At 47.8% G+C, this 19,479-nt stretch overlaps 7 protein-coding genes across 7 annotated transcripts; 3 read left to right on the top strand and 4 right to left on the bottom strand.

Moving 5' to 3' along the window:
- Window positions 1-464: 464 nt before the first annotated feature.
- CTRU02_205059 (uncharacterized protein) lies at window positions 465-1,081 on the top strand (the record flags this gene model as incomplete). The annotated part of the gene is made up of 2 exons (XM_036724352.1): window positions 465-812; window positions 899-1,081. The coding sequence occupies 2 exons, from the start codon at window positions 465-467 to the stop codon at window positions 1,079-1,081; spliced, it is 531 nt and encodes a 176-aa protein (XP_036583979.1).
- Window positions 1,082-2,692: 1,611 nt separating this feature from the next.
- On the bottom strand, window positions 2,693-2,935 carry CTRU02_205058 (uncharacterized protein; the record flags this gene model as incomplete). Its single annotated transcript, XM_036724353.1, has 1 exon — window positions 2,693-2,935. One exon carries the CDS (start codon window positions 2,933-2,935, stop codon window positions 2,693-2,695), a length of 243 nt encoding a protein of 80 aa, XP_036583980.1.
- Window positions 2,936-5,232: 2,297 nt separating this feature from the next.
- Window positions 5,233-7,039, bottom strand: CTRU02_205057 (pantothenate; the record flags this gene model as incomplete). The annotated part of the gene is made up of 7 exons (XM_070204481.1): window positions 5,233-5,357; window positions 5,436-5,738; window positions 5,786-6,020; window positions 6,073-6,161; window positions 6,213-6,444; window positions 6,502-6,772; window positions 6,825-7,039. 7 exons carry the CDS (start codon window positions 7,037-7,039, stop codon window positions 5,233-5,235), a joined length of 1,470 nt encoding a protein of 489 aa, XP_070061585.1.
- A 587-nt stretch (window positions 7,040-7,626) lies between these two features.
- CTRU02_205056 (uncharacterized protein) lies at window positions 7,627-8,881 on the top strand (the record flags this gene model as incomplete). The annotated part of the gene is made up of 4 exons (XM_036724355.1): window positions 7,627-7,713; window positions 7,764-8,152; window positions 8,211-8,285; window positions 8,335-8,881. The coding sequence occupies 4 exons, from the start codon at window positions 7,627-7,629 to the stop codon at window positions 8,879-8,881; spliced, it is 1,098 nt and encodes a 365-aa protein (XP_036583982.1).
- Window positions 8,882-9,277: 396 nt separating this feature from the next.
- Window positions 9,278-11,142, bottom strand: CTRU02_205055 (putative extracellular lipase; the record flags this gene model as incomplete). Its single annotated transcript, XM_036724356.1, has 3 exons — window positions 9,278-10,063; window positions 10,123-10,399; window positions 10,442-11,142. The coding sequence occupies 3 exons, from the start codon at window positions 11,140-11,142 to the stop codon at window positions 9,278-9,280; spliced, it is 1,764 nt and encodes a 587-aa protein (XP_036583983.1).
- A 1,047-nt stretch (window positions 11,143-12,189) lies between these two features.
- Window positions 12,190-13,452, bottom strand: CTRU02_205054 (aldo-keto reductase; the record flags this gene model as incomplete). The annotated part of the gene is made up of 4 exons (XM_036724357.1): window positions 12,190-12,521; window positions 12,581-12,991; window positions 13,049-13,226; window positions 13,288-13,452. 4 exons carry the CDS (start codon window positions 13,450-13,452, stop codon window positions 12,190-12,192), a joined length of 1,086 nt encoding a protein of 361 aa, XP_036583984.1.
- Window positions 13,453-17,382: 3,930 nt separating this feature from the next.
- Window positions 17,383-19,120, top strand: CTRU02_205053 (major facilitator superfamily protein; the record flags this gene model as incomplete). Its single annotated transcript, XM_036724358.1, has 2 exons — window positions 17,383-18,871; window positions 18,924-19,120. The coding sequence occupies 2 exons, from the start codon at window positions 17,383-17,385 to the stop codon at window positions 19,118-19,120; spliced, it is 1,686 nt and encodes a 561-aa protein (XP_036583985.1).
- Between the last annotated feature and the right edge of the window lie 359 nt (window positions 19,121-19,479).

Below are 19,479 nucleotides of genomic sequence, written 5' to 3'. Positions count from 1 at the left end.
TTCAAGCCCTTGTCCTGTTCGTTGCTGTATCTTGCTACTCATACCCAATGCCAGAGAGCACAGTTCCCCTTCAGACAGAAACTTCACCTTTCCAAAAACAAAGTCTGTAAAAGTCTTAGCAACAAAGCAAAGGAGAGAGACAAACCCTCCTGTTCTCCCTGCCTCTGGCCTTCTAGCGAAACAAAGGTCTAGCCCCACGGGTTTCCTCCACAGCTAGCAAGCCCCCCCCCGGTCGTGAAACCTCGATCCCAAAACTCACCTAGAATCCACAGTCCAAGGGGCCAACAAAACCCCTCCACCCCTCAACATGCCATCTCGCTTGGGCGAGGCACTTATATAAAGAGATCACCAACCCATCGTGGCCCATTCTGCTCGAGACCGCCTTCTCCCCCCCTCCCTTTTGGCAGTAAGCTCCTCTTCACAACTACCCGTACATCTTACGCCGGCCAACACGACCAAACAAGATGAGCCAAGATCCTTACCAGCAAACGGCTCCCGCCCCCGCCAAGGGCGGCAGCTTCAAAGACCGAAATTGCCCCAACATGCGAAATTGCTGGTCCTTCTCGTGGGAGGCCTATAGCCTAAAGACCTCCGACAAGACGGTGCTGCTGCGGCGCATCTGCATGTACATCATCCTCGGCATACGAACGGCCCTCTCCATTCTGAGCATCGCCAGCGACATCATCCACGGCAATGTAGCCGGCTGGATCATCGGTATTATTCTGGCCATTTTGGGCTTCTTCTTTATTGCCTGGTGTCTTGCGGTCATCGGCCAGGCGGAGGGCCGTCGCAAGGTGCTCGGGATCATGCTTGTAAGTACCAATCTGCTTTATTCCTGCTCGGAAACATTGCCGACTTGGCGGTTTGAGAATCGGTTGCTAATTTATGGCTTTTGCAGAACCGCGTGCATTTTGACATCTTTCTTCTCGTCACCGCGTTCATCCATGCAATCATTCTCGTTAGCACATTCTTTGGACTCGGTAACGCGGGGAGCTACGTCATCTGGTTGATACTGTGGCTGCTTATTTTCGCTGTTGCTTGGATTTGCAATTGGCCCGCTGAGCCGGAGAGTAGTGTCTGAGCGAACGTTTCGTCTTTTGGTTTGGATGTGCTTCGCGCCCACCTGTGCGAACGCCTTAATGTGCAATTGCACACGGAAGGAGTGCAAGGAGATATTAGTCGGGCAATCTTGAATATGAGGTGGGAAGCGGGACCTTTTGGTTTCGCTCTCGAGGATGAAGACGGAGATGGATTTGGAGTTAATGATACCCTTTTGGTGGCTGGACATTGTAGCCCTCAAACTTCTCAACGTCAAATGTTGTCTACATTATGGTAGCGGCACTCAGCTTTAATACATTGATTGAGTTTGAGCAGATCTGGCAACATCATCGCCGCCGTGCTGTAAGCGCTAACTCTTACGATTTCTCCCGATACTGCCATTGCGCATAATCAGGCCAGGTTGGTGTCTTTGGCCGCGATACTGTTGTGGTCTCACATTCAATGGTAATTTCAACATGCCGTGGACTTCCAAGCCCCTCAGGAAACCGTCAATTGAAGTGAGTAGTATTAGCACAGGGCTGGAATGTGGAGGTTTGACAAGATTCAGTGTTGGATAGCAGTTGTCAGCTAGTCCACGTTGTCGTTACTGATACTGAGGTTAGTGATCGTTGACACATTTACAAACGCACATCAACTAAGCTTCACAGGTCAATGGCTGCTGTAACATCGCGTTTTACCTAGGTCACAATTCTTCATATGCATTGAGTGTTATGAGCACATACGTGTTCGGCTATAAGATCATACACATGTTCGTTAATGATACCACAAGTTAACTTCAATCAACAGTCCCTCTTCAAGCTCATCAGGGCTGCATTGGAGTTGTTTGAATACCGGGTATGAACACAACGTGTGAAGGTCTTATCCGTCGGTTATCGTCGCAGGTACCGGGCGGATCCAGATCGGAGCAGGCTCCGGCGAATAACCGTAGGTGGAGCAGTCCCTCCCTGCCGAACCCACCCAAGCTGCCGAAGAGCTAAGTCTGCTTTGAGCAATCTCGGCCGGGGATCAAGAGTTGTTATCTATGAAGAGACATGGACACCTCCATGCGAACTCTCCATTTTCCATATTGAAATCACAAAGCGGCCAAAAGCTGTACGGGGCACCATGCGGAGGGCAACTAATGCGTCTCAGGGAATCTAGGGATTGAGAACAAGACCTACCTCATACGAAATCAAACTAGTAGGTAGTCGCCGCATCGGAAGCACTTCATAGATTACATATAAGGTTCGGCATATGCTTTATTTGGTTGCGGCCAGTTGTTAGACGCAATCCGAGCCACGATAATGACAAAAAACCGGTGCAAGAATCAATGAACAGGCCAAGACCTACCAGGTAGCGAAGACGCTGTCGAAACGGGAACCAGCTACAACGGAGTCACTCAACACTAGGCCATAACACAAGATATCTCAAGCCGAGCACCTGCCGAGCACGAGGACGAGGATTGCACAGGACCAAGGAACAGGAAAACCGGAGCTGCTGGTTGGGGGTATAAGCTCTAGCTGAATTCGCATTGTGGGAATATCGTATGCAATCGTACAAATAATGATAAAATGTGGCAGGACAGACCAACTCTTAAATCACCCCCCAAAAAGAAAAACGAAGCCTGGACTACAACGGTAAGCTCGACGGATGCTTACCGCTTGTAGCCCAGGCGTTCCAAGAGAGACTCGCCCGCGGGGGCGCCGCCCTGTCCTTTTCTCAGACCGGCGTCGACACCCTTGACGTAGTCAAGCACGCGAAGGTGCTCCTTCTTGAGCTCCTCGAAATCGCGGGAGAGCTGCTCATGCCATGGGTACAAGACGAAGACCTGGAAGCCGAGAGCGGAGGAGGCGACGAGGAAGTTGGTGAGGGAGATGGCGCGGGTGATGAGGACCATTGTGGCGGCTTGTTTATATAAGTCTAGTTTACGTTTTGTGTATTCGTCCTTTTGGTATGTTTGCTTGGGCTTCTAAACCCGCAGCATCGGTCAGCAGCTGGGAGAATCGCGGGGTATCTCGGCCCGAACGGAAGATGAGGGTGAGAATACAGTCTCGGGACTCACTTTTAGATGTAGAGACGGAAGAAGGCAAATCTATAAGCAGTTGGTCTGTCGCTGAAAAAAAGGAAAATGAGAAAAGGGATAGAGAGGAAATTGGTCTTTTGTGCGTGTAGGAAGGAAAAATGAAGGAAGAAAACAATACAGGAGTAGGGGGAGAAGGAGAAGAAAAAGCTACGGCAGGGAAAGGCGTAGAATTATTTCACAGAGAGGGAACCCGGGGATGATACCTGAAAGACCTATTTGGGAAGCCCCCCCAGCCGATTACCTCACCAACAGCGGGCCGGCGGCAAAGCGGGACCCCCGAAGGTTCTCTCTAGTGTAGGGGCCGCTCAGGCTTGGACGACTCCTGGTTCACAAGGCAGAGGGAACGGAAACTCAGCCATACAAAAGGTGAGATACGATGGCTGACGTGGGGGAACTGTGGGCGCAATCCCTATGAATTTTCGTCCACACCAGCACTCCCCCATTACCTCGGGCTGCGCGGACGAAGAAAACATTTGCTGTCAGGTTTTGTCAGGCTCGGCAACCTAGTCGAGCTTCCGTAAATGGATGAGTCTTTCAGAGTTACTGGCGCAGCAAATGGATTGGAGGGAAGCCCCCGAGAAAGGAGGGATGGGCTCAAGGAGGATGGGGTCGAGTGGCGTGACTTTTATGGGGAACATTTGTCTCTGATGCTCCCCTGACCACTGCACACTACGAGGCCGTTAGAAAGACACGACTAATAAGAAGCTAGAGTAAGTTCTGCTGTGGAGCCTGTAACCCGAGATGGTAACCAACGCATGCCGTCTACTGGTTCGTTCCAATGTTGTTGTCTGCAAGATCAGAGAATCCAAACGGAGGTCTCGTGAGTCCCCCAGTCTTGGGTGTTCTTGGCTTTCCTTTTTTCCCTGCCTTGCAGTGCTCCCTTGGGCTACTTTGGCTGCGTTCCGTGGTGGCGGGGATGGTGGAGGGAGCAATCAGCATGCACCTACAGGGGACAGATGACGCATGTGACAGCGGACTAACACCGATGAAGGGGAAATTTCTAGCGCATAGGCCACCTGGAGCAATCTCACTACTAATACAGGGCAAATTCTGTGTATCTAATTTGCGTATTGTTTGGCTTTGATAATGTGGGATGCCCTCTCATTTACAGGGTTAAATACACGGAATGACGTCGCCTAAGAAACGTTCTGGAGTTATCAGTGTAGCCTCGTTGCGTAACGAATCCTAAATAAGATGCTCCTGAAGCGTTCTGGCCCAAATTTACTATACTTTATCATGTCTCTATAATAACAACAATAGTGCTATTGGAGCTGTTACTACAAGCAGTCCTTAGACCAGCCGTTCGTCGCCTGCCCCGCCTGGTCGATACCGGCAGCGGCACCTGAAGCGGGTCCGTAAATCGGCCCTGCCACGTGTTGATGGAGCATTACGCTCCGAAAGCTGCCGATTAATCGGGCCCGTCATCCGACGCTCTTATTTGACTCCAGGGGCTTTTCTAGTTAGGAATTGCGCCTTCCCGCTACTCTCGGATAAATGTTTCTTGCTCAGCTGCACCAGGACTTGTCAGACTTCGAGCGGCACAGCAAGGTGCTTTTTAGCCATATATGGCGCATTTCTCATTCGGACGGCTGCTTTCTATCTTGGCATGTCATCAGGATCCGAGTACTACCTTGTCGCCATATGGCAACTGGAGTAAACAAGAGAGGTTGCACAATTACCTAGTAATTCGCTGAAATTATTCTCAACCTTTCACAATAGTAATCAACGGGGTTGACTCTACGTCATGCAGATGGCTATTTATCACCCAGTTTGGATCCATTAACCACAAAACATCTAGCCAGCCTAATAAACCAAGTGACGTAATCGTCGCTAACAAGGAAGCATGCTTCGGAGTTTTTGATGATAATGTGTATGCGGGAATCAACAGAATACTATTCGCTTTTTGCTCGACGGAGTTACCCTTTGATACGATTAGTTTTTACAATCCTGCCCCGTTTCGAACTGGTGCCAGCCCATCTTCGCTTCCTCGCTGCTGGGTACCTTGGTCGGTTTCAGTCTCATAATCAACGTCGTACCGGTGCGGGTTTCGTTTGCTTTGTGAGTTCAAGTGTTAGTAGCCTCCAAGCGACCGATTCTTCAACATATTGAACTTACATGTCCCGCTTGTATAAATAATCCAACAAATACATGCCCAACACAGCGAGGCCGCCACATAATATGAGAAACTGATATCCGTACTTGTACTTGGGCGCATCATAAGTCGGGAATAAGACCACTAAACTCATCAGTCAGCGCCATCTTGTAGCCACGGCCGACTCCAAGTCGCTTGAATATGGACAAAATAGAAACTCACCTGGCATCCAAGCGCTAAAAGTATAAGTAAAAATGTTTCCCGTCGCCACGAGAAGCTGTCGAAGGTTGGCATTCCACTGCGTGATTTCGTGCCCGTAGCTGATGACTATAGGTTGCGCCGCACCGCCAGTGTAGCTTAAATAGAATGCCGCCAGCAATGCCGCCTTTGGCACGTTCCATATTGACAAGATTATGTTTGACACCATGACTAGGGCTTGCACAAACACAACAGTCAACACACGGCTCTCAGTTGCATCCGACAGCCAGCCTACTGAAAAGGCTGCAACAATCTGGATAGCGTTTCCTAAAGGTGAAGGTATGAAGTTAGTATATGCCCTCAACTAATGCGACTCGGCGACTTGCCTATTGTTGGAAGAATGTTTGTCTTTACAACACTGTAGCCCTCAGCCTTCAAGTAGAGATTGAAGTAGCCAGTGCCGGACCCAGCTTCGGCAACCATCAGATAGGGTAGAATGAAGGCCCAAAGCTGCCAAGAGGTATATATATCTTTGATGCCCTTCAGAGTCAGTTTCACAGGTGGCTTACGACCCATCTTTTTGATTCGTTCCATTCCGTATTCTCTGTCCTGTTCTCAAGATATTAGTCAGATTCATCAAGCCAGAGCACCGTATACTTACATCTTTCTTTAGGTAGAAGGCTCGCGTGTTGTGCGGCAAGTCTGGGAGTGCAAAGAATCCGTAAAGCGCAATTGGAATTGAGATGACCCCTGGAAGTCTCAGTCAAACGACTTTAGTCTTGTGAAACGTAGGCAACATACCATCCATGATGAACAGCCACCTCCACCCCGACAAACCCGCAGTTCCGTTCATCCCAGTGTAAAGACCTGCTTGAAGGTACCCACTGAACATGCCGGCAATGGCTGCAGTTTGTTCAAACAACGCCATCCGTTTGGCGAGCTGAGATTTGCCATACCAACTGCCAAGAATACTGGCGAAGCCGGGAAAAGAGCATGACTCCAACAACCCGATGAAAAAACGTAATGCGTAGAGCTATTGTGACTGATTAGTACATTCAAAAAGGCTGCAAAAACGACATGAATGCCGTACCGTTTGCACATTTTTAGCGCTGGCCATTACCATGGTCAGAGCCGACCATGCGAGTTCACAAGCGGGTATCCATATGGAAGGGCGAACCCACTTCAACTGGATCATCTGAGCTGGTATCGTGCCCAAGATGATTCCAACATTAAAATAAGTGTTGAGAAGGTTCCTCTCGTTTCCATAGAGCCCTAGTTCCTCCTGCATACCGCTCACGAATGCATTACTGTAGTTGGTTTGGTCGAGGTACTTGATGAAGTACCCAAGGAGGACATAGGAGCTGTTTCAAGCATAAGTCGATGATCAAAAGAAAGTAGGACAGGAAACCTCACAAAAGGAAGCTATCTAGCTTCTGAATGTATTTTCTCTCCCGTGTATCATCACCCCATATCTTGCGCGCGAGTGCGGAAAGTATTCCGTTGGGTGAAGACTCCGTGGGCTGTGGTTCAGTCCCAGCCTCTGTGGACTCTACTCCGATCTGTTGCTTGTCGCCCTCCGACATCGTGTCGTATTGCAGTAAATGATACCGGACTGTTGAGCGAGACATCTTGGATTCCCGTAGAAGTTATCTTCATATAGATCGCTTTTGATGCCTGTCCGATAAAGATAAATGCTTGCAAGCCAGCAGCACGCCACGGATCATGTCAATGATGAATCCCTATTCGCCTTTCCAACAAGCAAAGGGCGATTGAATCTTTGCGATCAAGTGAGCATCGATAACGGAGAACTTCTTCGCGACCTGCAGATAATGAGCACGCAAATATGCCGGCAGGTGATGAATGGTTGCAAGAGTTGCAAGGCTCCTCGGAAATAAACAGACGATCTGTAATTCCTGCGAGATGAAAGCAGGTCTATCCTATGATTAAAGCCCGTTTTCGGAGATTTAAATGCAATCTTCAAGGAGTGAAACGTGGAGAAAGACAACGCTGTGCAGGAATGAGATACCTGGCCAATGCGATTCTCTGGAGAGCTATGGCGAATCTGTGAGGATGATGTCGCAACAAGCGACCTGGGATCGCGTGATTTCGCTGTTTCCTTGGAGAACATCCACCTACAACAATGATATGAAATGGAAATCATAAGTCTAATCAACTTGGGAATGAAGAATTCTGAAATTCCATCCCAGTCATCAATATGGCCACTCAAGTACAGACTACCACGACGGAACCTCAGAAGCTACAGCTTCGTGGTGAGACGTCCATCAACTATGAGCAGGAGAAGGTAAGATAAGCAATGTTCTTTTTGTAATGGGTTACTGAAACCAGTATTAGTACAAATACCAAGACTACCTCCCGCACTTCACGCCTGGTACACAACCGCCTTTGGAGGAGTTTACCCATGTCGATGTTGGGCTGAAAGCGGATGCTGGGAAGGAAAACCTGCTGAATGTCCCAGGTGTCTCACACGAAGAGATCACACCAGCAATTGGGACTGAAATTCGTGGAATCCAGCTCAGCCAGCTTACTTCTGCTCAATTGGACAAGTTGGCCTTACTGGCTGCCGAGCGCGGTGTAGTACTGTTTCGAGACCAAGACTTTGCCGACGTTGGTCCGGAGCGCCAGAAGGAGTATGGAAAACACTTCGGGCCTCTCCACGTTCACCAGATGGGCGGTCAGATCAAAGACTACCCCGAGCTGCTCCCTGTGTACCGCGACTTCACGTAAGCCCACCAAAAGCTTCCGAGTCTGCGAGGAATGAATTTGGCTGACGTGATGTAGTGCCGGTGCCGTTGACAATGAGATCAAGGACAACGTCACGAGTGTCAAGTGGCACAGCGACATGAGCTACGAGATGTATGTTTCATCCATGTGAACTTGATACCTCATTACTAACTTTAGATAGCAATGGGATGGGTACTACTACATTCTTGCCATTAAGTACACCGTCATCTGGTGGCGATACGCTTTACCTATTCACCACAGCAGCTTACTACGCTTTGTCGGAAACTTATCGCACACTCCTACACGGGCTAAAAGCTGTCCATTCGGGATTTTCGCAAGCTTCCGTGCATGACCATCGAGATCGTTACATAAGGGAGCCAGTAGAAACAGTACATCCAGTTGTACGAATCCATCCTGTCACTCGTCAGCTGTCGCTCTATGTCAATAGGTTATACACCAAGAAAATTGTGGGAATGAAGCAGGAAGAGAGCGCTTCATTGTTGGGCTTCCTATTTGATCACATAGAGAGAGGTCAGGATTGGCACTTGCGGATACATTGGAAACCAGGACATGTGGTTGTTTACGACAACAGGAACACGCAGCATTCTGCTCTTAGAGATTTTCGCGTCGAGGAAGGGACAACGAGGAGACATATGCTGAGGATTACTCCGCAAGCCGAAAGACCATATTTTCAGGAGCCCAGCGCTAACCCCAATACCCTCAACTAAAAAAAGAGAAAAATAAATTGAGCTTCTGGTAAGCAGGCAACGTTTCGTAGGAAAACGATCCGATTGGGTACTGTATGAACTCGTCACAACTTTTATGGAATGAAAGAAACTCTGAGATAACCCAATTAGTCTCATAGTAAGAGCTATACCATTTCATCCAAGCAACAATCAGATGAAAATCTCACAGCAACTTAAATCGTGGTTGTTCTCATCATTTTACATCTACAGGAACAGTTACAGACTTGAACAACGTCGCGAGTAAATTAAGATAATGGGGATGGTCAAGGCTAATTGGTATCTGTTTGCAGCAATCGTCCAAGATGGGCGCCCAGCTCAAAGTTCACTAGGTGCTGTAAAGTGATAGACCGCCTCGTCCCTCAGAATGCCCGCTAGCAACTAAAAACGCAAGCTCTGTACATTGTTGAGCAAAAAGTTGAAGCTATCCTGTCGGAAGTCGTCATTCATCAAACCAGCATCGTTAGCCCTCATGTTCAACAGTTTGGCGCCATCTTTCCACTTTGGCCAGTTAATCAACTTAACGTTTGCAGTACCTGTACCACCAGAGGAATCATTAGGGTCCAGGTTGTACGCGAAATTGAAATAGTACGCTCGTGTGGCTGAAGCAGCGTAATTCGGCTTGATGCCATAGAAAACTTGCAAGAGATCAGAGCCGTGGAATGTGCCTAATATTGGTGTTCCATAATCGTAACTGGCGAGGTAGCTCCAGTTCGGCACGTCAGGCTGGACAGCCAGAGAGATATTCAACACCGCTCTGCGAGTCAAGGTGAAAACAGAGTCTCCTAAAATCGCAGCCATGCGCTTGAACTGTGGATATATATTGTTGAAGCCGGCTGTGCGGAATGGTGACCCTTCAGAAGGACGGTTCGCGTAAGTTGCAACAAGGCCTTTGACTTGCTGGGGTGACGCATTGTTGAAGAAGAGGGTGGAGAAGTATTCTTCTACTTCTCGAGTGGTCGAAATATTCGGCGTGAAAAGGGCGAACAGTGTTCCCTCGTCTTCTTGGTCGCCAATGATAAATGGGACTTTTGGTAGCTTGCCTGAGGTTGCAAATATTTCAGGGCTGGAGACAATGCTTTTCCCATCTGGTCTGGGGAGATACGACAGAGCGATCGAGTTGAAGCTTAGAAGACCAGGCACCGAGTTTGCGGCCTTCCTCATATCCTAGTTCAAGCTTGTTAATAATTGTATGAAGTTCAATAAGCTGACCAAGAGCTTCTTACATCATAGGGGAGGTCTCGAAGACATTTGAGACGATCTTTGGCACTGGCACAGCCAGCCTTGGACACGACCGTATCGTAGACCTTCTGGGCCTTGGGCGAATCCATTGGATCCGTTGGGACTGCCGAGCCTGAGTTCATGATAGCGCCGTGGAAGAGAGCCTTTCCATTGCGAGTGATGTTGCCGTTGTTGAGTGTTAGCTGACTGAAGATTGAGATGGCGCCAGCCGATTCTCCCCAAAGAGTGACTTTGTTTGGGTCGCCACTGGAACCGAATGTTAACACCACCACGACAGAAGAGAGCAGCAGAACGACAGCCTACCCGAAGCTCGCAATATTATCTTGAACCCATTCAAGACCCATCCTTTGGTCCAATAGTCCGGCGTTGGAACTCCCCTCCATCATGAGGTCTTTCCCGGGCATAAATCCAAACGCCCCAACTCGGTAGTTCACGGCGACGAAGATGATCGGCTTGCCTGTGGTCATGCCTTCCGCAACAATACCAGCTCCATTATACATTGACGTGCTGCCAAGCTCGAAACCGCCTCCAAAGATCCAATACATGACGGGTAGTTTATCCTTTTCGGTCGTCCCGGCCGGTCGCTGAACGTTTATCGTAAGGCAGTCCTCTTGTCCAACAGCCAGGTTTTTCAGAATAGGAAGATTGAGGACCTTGTCAAGAAGATCTGGAGGGATGAGAGGGGAACCGAAATCGCTGTTCAAGGCAAACTGCGGGCATGCGTTCGGTTGTTCTGTAGTTGCATCGACATCTCCCATGGACTCGGTCAGGCGGACTGGGGGCTTGAAGCGTAATTCCCCGATAGGGGGCTTTGCGAAAGGAATTCCATTGAAAGATTCAACCTCACCGGCTTTGGCTCCGAGAAACCCTTTTGTTGATCCCTTGATTTTTGCCTGCGGACTCTTTATTGTTACTTGCGGGGTCCCTGCTTGTGCTCTCTTTGCTTGCGGCGCTGCCCAAGCCAGAACGATTAAGGAGACGAAGACCAACGTCGACGGAAACATGATTAGGATGCGGTTGTAAAAGCAAAAAAGAGTTGGAGAATCCCGAGGATGTCTGTTCTCACGGCGTTGTTGAGACGTTGTGATCAGACCCAGGGGTTAAAGGTCCGGGCCATGAGGGTTGAATATATTGGGTTAAGCTCATGCATCTCAATGTGGTCCTCGGCAACGATGGAGAAGCGTAGTGATATCATATGATCGAGAAACCACGATCTAATCGCCTATGCCTAGTTCGCTTAGCTAGATTTACCATGATTTGGGATGAACTAGGTAGCGTGCTGCGGCTAATCGCGATGATCTCGGAAACTGCTGGGGAAGACTCGCATCGCATAGCCCAAAACAGAAGTGTTCCTATATATTGACACTTGTCAAGGGTCGAGGATGCTCAGTAAAACTCAGTGGAATGTTCGCAGCGATATTATTCTAGAGCATCCCATGGTGCGCTCGAGCCGTCCTACTGCCCCGACCAAGATTCCTCCCACGCTCGGGTAACTAGCGCTTTATGATGGGCCGGCAGGTGTCATGCGCCGAAGTATTCAGATGGAGAACGTTTAAGGACAGAAAACCAGCGACGATGTATCGAAGCCCTTCGCCCAATGAGAAATGTGGGCGGGGGAGGAGAAGAGGGGTGGAATCGATCTTACTCTGCACGAATCGTTATCATCGACGTCAGGCCTCGGGAGGTTGATGCCCGCCAGATCCGGGGGTGAAGCTTCTCCTGTAACGGATCTTGTTGCGAGGTAGAGTGAAAAATCAGACGGAGACTGCTTCAGCCAATACACGGTCCAGTTTTGACCTTGCGTGTTCGTAATCGGCTCCCCGAACATGGAGGAGACGAAAGCTGTAAGCTACAGGAGCTTGGATGCATACTCAAATCTTGAACGTGGTGTAAATTGAAGTCGAACTGGATGAGGCAAGGAACACCTTATACAGCTCCTACATTGCATTTCTCCATACTGAACAGTGCAGCTCGAGGAAGATTCTCAACAAGTTCCGATTGGGCTATCTTTACTATCAATGCCAGCAGGACCCTGTTTCGCTTAGCATCCATTACGTATGGCCAGAAATGGGCTTCGGTTGGTAGAGCTCTTCCAGATACTTCTCCTCCTCATCAGTAAGGACCTTGCCGTCTGCTGTGATAGCCTGCTCGATCCTCTCGACACTACTGAATCCGATGATTGGACTAGTGACTCGTTTGTTGATCCACGCAAGCGATACGTGTGCGATTGGCCATTTGCGTTTCTCTGAAATCTCGACAACCCGCTTGATGATGCTAATGTCCGGTTCGACCGTCCCATGCGATCCGGGCTGTCCCTCTTTCTCACCTTTGCTCCGTGAAGTGGAGCCGAAGTCCGCCGGCGGCCGAGCGAGGTGACCCCGGCCTTAGTAAGTTCATGGTTAGCAATTTTTCTGTATTGGGTAAGACAGGTAGTCCACTTACAGAGGGGAGCCCACGGAATAAGTCCAACGCCGGTGTCATTGCAGAAGCGGTTCATTTCGCGCTCTTCCTCACGGTAAAGAAGGTTATATTGGTTCTGCATGCTGACAAACTTGGTCCAGCCGTTCTTCTCGGCAACGAACTGCATTTGGGCGAACTGTGTGCCCCACATGCTGCTTGCACCAATGTATCGAACCTTGCCAGACTGGACTAGGTCATGCAGCGCCTTCATTGTTTCCTCGACTGGTGTTCGGGGGTCGAAACGGTGAATTTGGAGAAGATCGATATAAGGAGTGTCGAGCCTCTTCAAGGAGCCCTCTACCTGGTTGAAGATGGCTCCTCGGGACAGACCAAATTGGTTCTGGTAGTCCTTGGCCGTGTTGAACTCATCACGATACACGAACTGGCGTGCCTCTGTTTCTTATAGTTAGAAATGACGTATGATGATCCGGGTTTTCTAACATAGCTTACCAGGCTCTTCGCCGACTGCAAAGAAGCATTTCGTCAAAATGACAACCTTCTCGCGAGGAATGTTGTACTTCTTCAACGCTTTGCCAATTGTAACTTCAGATGCGCCATTAGAATACACGTTAGCTGTATCCCAAGTGTTGAGTCCTCGATCGTATGCGGCCTTGAGTAGCGGGAGTGCCTGAGATGCCGTCAGCTACCTAGTGTTTTCTCCGGTCATAGCGGTATTCTCTTGAACGTACATCTTCCTCTCCCAAAGCCCACGGCAATGTACGAGGATCGCCAAAGCTCATGCAGCCAAAGATCGGGACTGAAACACGAAGCCCGGATTTTCCAAGCTGGCGGTATTCGACTTTAGTGTTCTCAAGTGACTCCTTGAGACGCGCCGGGAGTTCTTTAGAAGCCATTTTATTGTCTTAATTGGGATTTGTAGATGGTGTCTCGCAAATGTTGATACAGGTCCTTCACTATGTTGGGAACAAATAGACGTTGACGGGCGGGGGGAGGAGAAGATAAACCCCCTTACTCCTCAACAGCTGAACGTCATGACTGCTATGGTAGGGCTCGGACATCGCGACATACATGAGGAGGGGTCACAGCGCGGGGTTGACAGCACCGATAGGCGATGAGCATGCCCCGCACTCTGTTGATTAGCGTCTGTCAGCCCCTCAAATGTGGGAACCTCCCTACAATGTTGACATCAAATTGCATTCATGTCTGGAATAAGTGGCTAACAATCCATGGTAACAATGACGTGATCTGCACTCAACAGATAAGCTTGATTTTCGATTGGTCCTGTGCTCAAAAGGCCTGTATGGTCCTGGAGTTTAGAACGTTAACTCCATTGCTACATGGAACAATCTTTTGCGGTTGTTTCGGAGCAAATACCCCTTAGGCCTACCACCCATCTGCCTCTTTGGGATCATCAAGTTCGGACGTGTCTCAAGCAAACAACGCGGGGAAAGTTAGCTTGCTGATCGATCGTATTGGACACAATGATAAGTCAATGGACCCTTGAAGTAGTGAAGTAGGAGTTCGGTGGTTGTTAATAACCCGTCTGTCTCAGCGAAGCTCCCGTTGAAACTTTCTGGGAACGGCCCGGCGCCGCTTTGTTTATTCTCGGGCTTTTAGAACCTCATGTTCTTCAAATCATCCTTCTGTTAGTACGGGCGGCATCGATATTGATTTGACATCTTGACAACTACCGCCCAGGATGAAGCTATCCTATCACCCTAGGACTGAGCATCACCAGAATGGTTTTCCTCAAAGTCACCAGGGATTAGCTCCGGGCCGTTAAAATTGATTTCCGGATGGCATCATTCTCGTATAAATATTACTTGGTTGTCATTCACAATTTGCTAGTTTGCATCTGGAGAGCAAAATCCAATGTAATTTATTAGACCTTATCACTTACGAGATAAGACTAGGCAAGTCAAAAGTACTAGACAAGCAATTGCCAGTGAAAGATTCACATTGTCTGTGTTAAAGGCTGGAGTACTTCCGTGTTGGAGAAGAATACCTGGAGCAATTCAGAAAATACAGAAGTCATAGGGGAGAGCCTAGCTTTTGTTCCAGACAGTCTAGGCAGTTGCTCAGTCTGCAGATAAGAACTGAGATGCTGACCGAGATTTATGCAAAAAAGACCACATATTCTGCTCAACTAAGAGCTGCCTTTGCAAGATATTGTAAATTGGACTTATGGGGGAACCCCGGACCATCAATTCCAAGTCTCCGATGAAGCATTAATATGCTTCTTTGACACAAAGCTTTTCGTAACATTAAGCTTCATGCTCCCAGCTCCATGGTCTCGGAAACTTGTAACAAAATGACGCTCAGTACTTCTCCCGAGGAAACACGGGCTCCAAAAGCTTTAAAAGGTCTTCTGGCAGGCCTTGGCTCTCGTCCCACGTAGAAAGTCTTCGTCCTAGAAGGTCATTGCCATATACACCATGGCCAAACCTCACCACCTCCTTGTATGTTGATTGGCTCATGCGTTGATGTATAAGATGGCTGAAGTCATCGAGTTAGTTAAAACCTCAGATGTACGAAAGAATTCGAAATACTTACATCTTAATATTCGTAGTCTTGAACAGATTTCGGTTGTCTTCATTCAGGAGATTATAGGTGTCTTTATGCTTAAGCTCGACCGTTGCCAGCCATGCGTTATCATGCATTTTGTTGCTATGCCACTCTGAATAGTACCTCCAATGGGATCCTCGGTGTGATATTCTTTGTCGGTCAACTAGTTTCTGGGCGTTGTTCCAATCAATTCCGGTGTTCAACTGATAAGGCAGATTTCTGAAATAGATGCACAAATGTGCCGCATCCTTCCAGCCCGGAACTTCAAGCTTGCTGACCATTCTCCATTGATAATTACCCGGCCAGTATGCAGGCGAAAGTATCTTTTCTGTTTCTCCCTTTTGGAAAACGTTGGTTACTGTAAGGATTTGGATTGGACTCGTTCTCGAGCCACAGAAGTTTTCAATCGAGCTGGGTACTGTAGAACTTCGCAGATGGCTACGCGTCGCTATGATCAGGTGTTTATAGCCAATTTGAATAGTAGTTATAGGCGACCTCGATCTCCTAAGTTTTTCTTCAGCCGATAGATATTCCGCAGGAATGCGCGATACAGTTGTTGCATGTTCTTTCACCCATTCTTTCAGAGCAAGTTCTGGAAACACTGTATGCTTAGATATGGCTCTTTGATTGACATTTTGGTGGACACTTACCTTTGGTCATATTGTCTACCTTGACATCTTGATTTGTGAACCTTCGTAGTAGTTTCATCCTCATGGTAACTTTTTTGTTTTCAAAAAACAGACGAGTACGAGAAATAATTGCCACTTCAAAAATGCGCAGAATGTTATATATCGGTTGCTGCAAAGCGCAGATCAGTGGTTGAATTGATAGATGTCAAATACGGCTATGAATGATCTTTTGTCTTTATAAATTTCAACATATAGCATCTAATCAATCTATCTCTTAATAGCATTACATAGGTCGTTTCGGAGATGTGCCGTTGTGTATAAGGTTTTAAAGCTCTACGGTAACTATTCCGAATGTCTTGGGCCTGAATAACCAGACTTCTTTTGCCACCCCATTTCCGTCTGCAGCTGTCAGAGGGTATATACCTTGATTGTCTTCCATTACTTGTTCGCAACTTGAGTATGTAGAAGACTCGTACAGTTCCAGACATCGAGTTACGTTTGTTAATCAGAAAATTTCATTATCTACTCTACGTATTGTCTGAGCTCGGTTTTGATGATAGCTATCTGTATTAAAAAGCGATCATGTGCATAGAAGCCACCATTTACTTCCTCGTTGTTGAATTGCATTGCCCGACGAGCAAAGTACTGTATTGTCTGTGGAAAGCCCGAGACGCCGATGCCTCGCACCTCTCGAAACAGGAGAACGGACATCATTGCGGTGTGCTGTGATAATTCGCTGTCTGTCTTCCCCAACACTCAGCGCGCAACTAAATTTAATAGATTTTATTCAGAGCTGATGGGATTTGACGGTTGCCGGGCTTTCTCCTACTACTAACAAGCACATTGATTGGTACATGGTTAGACATTCAAAGCATCTACCACCGCCATCACTGAATTGCCAGCCTACCTCGACTGCATCGTTCCAAGATCAACCTTACACTAAAACATCTACTGGAGAAGGTTTTCTGAATGTTATTACATTCTTAGTCTGACTTCGTTGTCGAATAGGCGTAAGGCGTCACCAAGTTAGGCGCATTCGCAACTGGTGTCCCTCCCTCTATGCATGGGAACTTCGAGTATCACAGCCACTTTCTCCCTGGTTCGGCATGTTACGAGCCGAGACTCCTTCTAGAAATTAAACAACCAACCAAATTCATTTGAGCTGCAAAACGGCATTCACAGCAGTTAGATTAAAACCCATGTCATGTGGATTGTATGGCGGTTTTGGAAAGCCTTATACTGGCTTGGTTCAATAACCAGGATGGTCTATACAAAAACACAAATGCTTGTGACGTGGGCGTGTGCTAGCACTGATCAGCAATTTTGACCGGGAGAAGTGGCTTAGAGTTTTACTGCGATTCGTAAAAGTCGACCAGTTGGTACTGGTCAATCTTTTCACCCAAACTGGTTTAGTGCAAGCATGGATGAGGTCTCTAGATTGACATCGATTGTCAGTGTCTTGGAGGATATTTCGCCTAAAGGTTTCTCAAATCAACCACTATTTCTTAGCGGACGCGAAGGCTATGAAGTGAATGAACCTTGGTTTATATGTCGCGTGTGTCTCTTGATACGTGAGTCAGACCATTCCAATAGTTGCAGTCGCCTTTATTTACTCACTTTCATTTAACAATGGCATCACCAAACAACGCAATCAAGATCCCTGGGACAGTCCAACTCGTTGACACACATGGCACTCTTGATACCGACCACGAAAATGGAGAATCAACCATCGTGCTTATTCCACAACCGAGTGGCGACCCCAAAGATCCTCTCTCATGGACGCAAAATCGCAAAACTCTCAACATCTTCTGCGTGATGATATGGTGTTTCTTCGCAGCCGCCATTATCTCTGGTTTATCGCCCGCTTATCTCCAAATCGAAAAGGACACGGGAATATCGGTGGCTGACCTGAGCACCGGCAACGGCTTATTGTATCTTTTCCTCGGATGGGGAACTCTCATCACGCAGAACTTTGCCCTCAAACATGGCAGACGCCCGACTCTCTTTTTTTCCATATTACTAGCTACCTTTGTTAACCTGTGGTCCGCATACATTCACTCCCGCACCGAGTTCTTTATCAACAGAATCATGTTGGGCATCGTCTCTTCGCCCATGGAGACTCTAATCGAGGTGGTCATTGACGACCTTTTCTTCGTACACCAGAGGGGATTCTACATGGGCATCTATAGTTGGACCCTGTGGTGCGGTGCTCTGCTTTGCCCAGTTGCCTCTGGGTTCGTCGCAGAGAACTTAGGTTGGCGATGGATCCAGTACATTTTATCTATTCTGGGCGGCTGTGTTACTATCTCGACCTTTCTGTTATTTGAAGAGACTATGTTCCACAGAACCGGTGTTGACACAGATGTCATCGAATCTGTCGAGCTCCGGAGTGGCATCGCTGAAACTGCCAATCAGGTTCTTGATAACGATCAATCGAGTCAAAAAAAGGGGTGTTCGACGCAACAAATTGGTAACGATAATATCACCAATGCTGATTCTGGAGTAAGTATCAACATATCCTATTCGAATCATACTCCCGTCAACAGTGGAATTCTCTTGTCAAAGCTTAAGCTATGGGGTCATGAGGGCCAACAGAAGAGGAGCATGTTCAAACATGCTCTTGTTCCTTTTCTGCTCCTCCGCTTTCCAACTGTATTGTTCTCGGGCGTTCTTGTCGGCGGTATTCTGTCATGGTACAATGTCGTGGGCGGCTCTTTGGCACTCATTCTTGGCAATCCTCCTTACAACTTCAGTTCGAACGTCGTCGGCCTGTTTTACCTCGCTTCAGTTATTGGGGTTTCAATTGGCTGCGTCATATCTGGATGGGCCAGTGACAGATTGCCCATCACGATGTCTCGCAGGCATGGCGGCGTCATGGAGCCGGAATATCGTCTTTGGTTATGTGCTATAGCAATTGTGGCACATCCTGTCGGATGTATTCTTTACGGCGTTGGAGCATCGTACGAAATTCATTGGATCGGAATTGCATTCGGTTTCGGATTCATATCCATTACCCTTCCTTTAGGAACGAGCCTGGCATTCACATACATCCTCGACAGCTTCAAGGAGTTCGCCGGGGAAGGTTTCGTATCGGTCATCTTGATTCGTAACTCAATGGGTAACTATTTTCTTTACGGGTATGAATAGTCCATGTAGCTAATCTGATTAAGGTTTTGCATTTAGTTACGCCGTCGTACCGATGATCAACAATATTGGACTTCGTAGTAGCTTTATTTTAACCGCTGTTCTTGGGTTCGCGTTGTGGGCTTTGGGCTTGAGCTTCATTTATTTTGGGAAATCGTTCAGAAGACGAGCGGCCGAGCCATATTGGAAAATGGTCGAAAAGCATAGCGTCTCTCTGCACTAGGCATAATACCGGCCATAATGCTTTAAATATCTAACCCTGCATCAAGATACGCAAACCAAGAAGAAATTTGATCTCGGCTGTTGAGTGCGGGATAATGAGTTTGAAAACGCTGATATCTTCAATACAGCCCAGATGGCTCCCCCAATTAGCAAGGCCATCCTTTTGGCAATGACGCTTTTGTTAATAAAGTACCGACATGTGCTATTACAATCGTCTTGTTACATTTTTTTTTCTTTTTTTTTTTGGACTGCAGCACTCTGCAGAGCACACCTTGCTGAATCTGCTTACTTAGGCCATGCTGCGTATAGCACTCTAGCGCCCTGCGTTCGCCCAACCAGATCACCTTGTGTGCTAAAACA

Source organism: Colletotrichum truncatum (genome assembly GCF_014235925.2).
Source record: "Colletotrichum truncatum strain CMES1059 chromosome Unknown Contig_0003, whole genome shotgun sequence".
NCBI lineage: Eukaryota > Fungi > Ascomycota > Sordariomycetes > Glomerellales > Glomerellaceae > Colletotrichum > Colletotrichum truncatum.
This window is presented reverse-complemented; position numbering and strand designations above follow the sequence as displayed.